This window comes from Gymnoscopelus microlampas (assembly GCF_963454915.1).
Source record: "Gymnoscopelus microlampas genome assembly, chromosome: 3".
Classification (NCBI taxonomy): Eukaryota; Metazoa; Chordata; class Actinopteri; order Myctophiformes; family Myctophidae; genus Gymnoscopelus; species Gymnoscopelus microlampas.
This window is the reverse complement of record NC_139940.1, coordinates 40461790-40466445: the sequence shown is the minus strand read 5'-3', so window position 1 is coordinate 40466445 and position 4656 is coordinate 40461790. Positions and strand designations below refer to the sequence as shown.

Below are 4656 nucleotides of genomic sequence, written 5' to 3'. Positions count from 1 at the left end.
TCCACATGAGTTATACCTTTCCCTGTGAACAGGGTCACTCCTGTTTATCTTTTCATAATCTCCCTCTTTCTACCCCAATCTCTCCCTTCTGTCAGGAACACCCTGTTATTCTAGGAAGTAAAGCAGCAGCCGTCTTGTCATCAGGGGAGCATGGATGTTTGGATATAAGCACGGGGGATGTGTCATTTAGTCAAAGGACAACCTTATTTCAGTGCACGAGCCCAGCGTGCTTCAAGTTACCAGGGTAAATTGTCCATACAGCTCCATATATTCTGTCAAGCATTTGATAAAGGCTCTTTTCATGACTTTGTGATATTGTTGTTTTGACTCTATCTTTGAAAGACTAGGCATGAAGTTGGCTACTGTCCTGATACTGTACCTCTGGGGTTAGGCTTCACATACACAGAGCTATGAATGGAGCCCTTTGGACAAAGTGCGCTGAAAGGCAATACCACTCAATTTCATATGAACTATGACAGCACAGATAGTATTGAACATCACTACCAAAACGTTGTGTGCCAACCTAAATGTGTGATGTCATACACTTCTCAAATAGGCATAAGATACTTCAGTCAATTAAAACTTTATTTATACACATTTATAACACGTTTCATAAACAAATGAGAATTGAGTGTGCAAGGTACATGATGTACGGTATTTTACAAAACTGGTTTAAATGAAAACAGAATCAAATAGGTCATGTTATACATTCAGTTAAAACCAATAAAAAAATGAGCAAAAAAATCAAAAAGACAAAAAAAAAAAAAAAAACTTCTACATCATGACAGCATAGGCAGGTCTTCTGAGGGGGGAAAACGTGTAAAAACAATTGGATTGTTGTTTTGTTCATGTGGCATGCTGAGCCAAAAAGGTTCTTATTCTCTGAAGAAGCTCCTTCTTGACACTGTCTGGCACTAAGGCTGGAAGAGACAGAGACATTGGTCAGCATGACATTACAGAACAGCACAGCTAACAAGTCCTCTAGCACAGTGGTTCTCAAACTTTTTCATGTCAAGGACGCGTTATTATGGATCCCACGCCAGCTCTTGGCAAACCCGCTGTGATTGGTCAGTAGTCGCTGTGATTGACAGTTCTCGTTTTTGCAACTATGCCTATACCTAACCCTAACCCTGACCCTAACCTCAGTAAGACTATGCCTGAACCTAACCTTAACCCTAACCCTAACCTCAGTAAAACTATGCCTGAACCTAACCTTAACCCTAACCTCAGTAAGACTATGCCTGAACCTAACCTTAACCCTAACCCTAACCTCAGTAAAACTATGCCTGCCAGGGAGCCAATCAGACAGGTAAGGCGGGTCTATATCCTGGAGCGTTGGTGGGATCAGGCATAATCAGGCGTCAAGGACCCCCAAATTAATATATGTTTGGCCACAGACCCCATCTGAAAATATTTTGAGCCAGGGTCCACCACACAATATGTGTTATTATTTGAAAATAGCAGATGCACAAGCTTACAACGCGCTGCGGTACGTTGTGAGCTTGTACATATACTATTTTCAAATAGAGCCAACGTGTATTGTATAGGGGTAAAGTGGTTAAACAAATTTTGATGCTATACAGGTTTTAACTAATTTAACTGGGGACCCCCTCACAGACCCCGGACCCCACTTTGAGAACTACCGCTCTAGCAAACACAAATTAACTTTCTGATAAACTTGGCAGCTGTTTTGGTTTGGGGGGGGGGTCCCCAGATGACAGTGAAGTGACAATTTAAGGACTTTTAAGACCTTAAAAAAGACCATTACTGCATCAAAAGTAATCAACAAACTATACTATAAAAACTAGTCAATCATTGGCCTAATTGTCAAATAATATAAGTTGAAGAATTCGAAAATTGCTGATCTACAAGCTCACAATGCGCTGTGAGGTTGTAGATCTGCTATTTTCACAATATTTATCTGTGGAACGGAGTCAAACTAAATGTAATGCCTCTACTCCTACAATTCCAAGTGCTTGTGTGGGGGGTCCCCAGGTCGCGGCCTGAAAAGGTTGAGAACCACTGACAATACAGTACAAAAACACACTCATGCCAACCAGCCACAGCCCCACATCCTGCCAATGTAGATGAACTTTGATTGAACAATTCAGGCTTACATGAAAGGAAAGAATAGCAAAGATATTGCAGTCCAAAACGAAATTGAATTATATACATAGTGCACGTTTGAGACAACTTGGCCGTGAGTGTTTTAAATTACACGTGTCATAAATAAAGTTCTTCATAGAACATGGCGCTCCCCTGCCGCTTTACTTTTAGCACAGGACATGGAAAGAATGTGTTGAAAAGCTATAACCTTGCTAGCAAGTAGTGAGCACACTGAATAGTCTACCTACCTCTTCCTTTGGGAGTGATTTCCACCACAAGGTCCTCTACAGTTACATGCTCCAAGCCTTTCTCTTTGATGACTTCTGCAATGAGTGAGAACAGTTCAATACAAACTACTTTTTTTTTTTTTTTTGCTAGCCTGCAATCTGGCCACCCGATCTACATGAATTGCAATGAATTAATCAAGCCGACATTAAGTGCATTCATTTGGTATGATAAAGGGGGGTGGGGGGGGTCTCTTTTCCCGGTGTTTCGCTCAGGTGGACAGGGTTTTGAGGTTAGGTTTAGGCATAATTTCTGTGAGGTTAGGGTTAGGGTCAAGCATATTGTTTGTGAGGTTAAGATTAGGGATAATGTTAGGTTTAGGCATAGTTTTTGTGAAGTTAAATGTTAAGGCGCAACCTGGGCGACAACAATGAAAGAGGGAGTCCCATGATAAAGGTGCTGTCATTGGTACCTTTGCAGTGAGCCTTCATTTGGTCCTTCCATCCACATTCAGTCAGCTTAGTTCTCAGCAACTCCTTCAGCCTGTCGACCAATCAATAAATCCACAGTGCAGGTAAGATTAGGACACACACAGGCTAACGTCTGTAACACCAGAAATGCTACCTGTGTACTGTTTTTTTTTATTGCTACTAGTGCTGATGATGTCTACGATATAGTATTGTATGTCTTTAAATGTCTCTATGAATTGAATTGAATACAAAGGACCTCAATAGAAACAAGTCCTCAGGATTTATTTGGGTTATTCTTTTACACCAAGTGTATGTACTCGTGCTGTTTGCATTTCTGTTTAATGAAGTATTCAATCAATCAAAAACGTGTTAACTTTTTAATTCAACAGATAAAAAAAGTTTACGTCTTGTTGTTGTCATAACAAGTCTGTCTGCCTCACCTCTCTCTCTCTCCCATTTCAGTCAACTTCTGGTTTATAGTTGCCCTCATTCTGGAATCTTTACTCATATTCGTGTACCTGTACGAGATGTAAGGAAAATGACAGTATGTTGCTATTTATGGTTTGTTAGTTAGTTATCAACATTTACTCAAGTATTGTACTAAGTACAATGTTGAGGTATTTTTTACTTTACTGGAGTATTTCCAATTTCAGTACTTTTACTTTTACTCCACTACAATTATTTGAAAACTTCAGCTACTAGTAGCTACTTTGCAGATATAATTTTTTATATTATAAAACATACATTAATCACGTCAGCCCTATTTTATACATACACGATAGGCTATTTGAAAATAGCTGATCTACAAGCTTGCAGATCTGCAATTTTCAAACATTTGAGTACTTTTACTGTTGGTACTTTAAGTATATTTTGATACCAATAATTTTGTACTTTACTCAAGTACATTTTGAATGCAGGACTTCGACTTGTAACAGAATATTTCTACATTGCAGTATTGATACTTTTAAGTAAAACATGTGAGTACTTCTTCCATCATTGTTAGTTAGTTGGCGTTGCATTTTGACAATGCTAAGAGTTAGCTGCTAATTAGCATGCAGCACTGTCTAGGTTAGGCAGATAAATCATAGCATTTAGCCTGTACAACGAACCCCTGAAATAATAGCATTTAGCCTGTTAACACCCCCTAAAATAATAGCATTTAGCCTGTAACAAACCCTACAATAATATCATTTAGCCTGTAACAAACCCTAAAATAATAGCATTTAGCCACTAACAAACCCTAAAATAATAGCATTTAGCCTGTAACAAACCCTAAAATACTAGCATTTAGCCTCTAACAAACCCTAAAATAATAGCATTTAGCCTGTAACAAACCCTAAAATAATAGCATTTGTCCTGAAAACCCTACAATAATAGCATTTAGCCTGTAACAAACCCTAAAATAGTAGCAGTTAGCTTGTAACAAACCCTTTTAAAAACCTTACTCACCCCAAGCAATAAACACAATGCTCATGATGTGTTTAACACACCAAAGTATTGAGGTAAAACACCCCAAAATCACCAACAAGTTGTCAGATATGGTCAGTTGTTGTTGTTATATAAACAACAAGCTAATATTCCCACACTGATCACATTCCCACATGGAGCAACATCGGTTAAAGTAGTTCCTACCCAGTGTTGCCAGTTTGTGTGAGAGAAATAAGCAAACCAGGTCTATGAAAACAAGCCCAAAAAGAAGCAACTGGGGCACTAGCACTAGGCCCATTATGAGCGCTTTAAACCTATACTGTCTGTATCCATCGTGCGATGCGACGCGTTGTGAGCTTGAAGATCTGCTATTTAAAAAAAAAAAACGTTTTTCACAATATTTTTTAAAACATTCTACCTCCCCCTC

The 4656-nt window shown here is 38.9% G+C and overlaps 1 protein-coding gene across 1 annotated transcript; it reads right to left on the bottom strand.

Moving 5' to 3' along the window:
- Positions 1–567: 567 nt before the first annotated feature.
- On the bottom strand, positions 568–4427 carry eny2 (ENY2 transcription and export complex 2 subunit). Its single transcript, XM_084052903.1, has 5 exons — positions 4251–4427; positions 3242–3319; positions 2804–2874; positions 2355–2429; positions 568–920 (listed from the first exon to the last, which is right to left on the bottom strand). Exons 2-5 carry the CDS (start codon positions 3307–3309, stop codon positions 847–849), a joined length of 288 nt encoding a protein of 95 aa, XP_083909029.1. The 5' UTR covers positions 3310–3319; positions 4251–4427; the 3' UTR covers positions 568–846.
- Between the last annotated feature and the right edge of the window lie 229 nt (positions 4428–4656).

What these genes read in the sequence shown, in the direction of transcription:
- eny2 (XM_084052903.1), bottom strand. Translation starts at nt 3,309, where the DNA reads ATGAGTAAAGATTCCAGAATGAGGGCAACTATAAACCAGAAGTTGACT. An exon ending in AATGAAGGCTCACTGCAAAG is followed by an intron (nt 2,430 to 2,803) that starts GTACCAATGACA and finishes CACTCATTGCAG; the next exon opens with AAGTCATCAAAGAGAAAGGC. An exon ending in AATCACTCCCAAAGGAAGAG is followed by an intron (nt 921 to 2,354) that starts GTAGGTAGACTA and finishes TGTCTCTTCCAG; the next exon opens with CCTTAGTGCCAGACAGTGTC.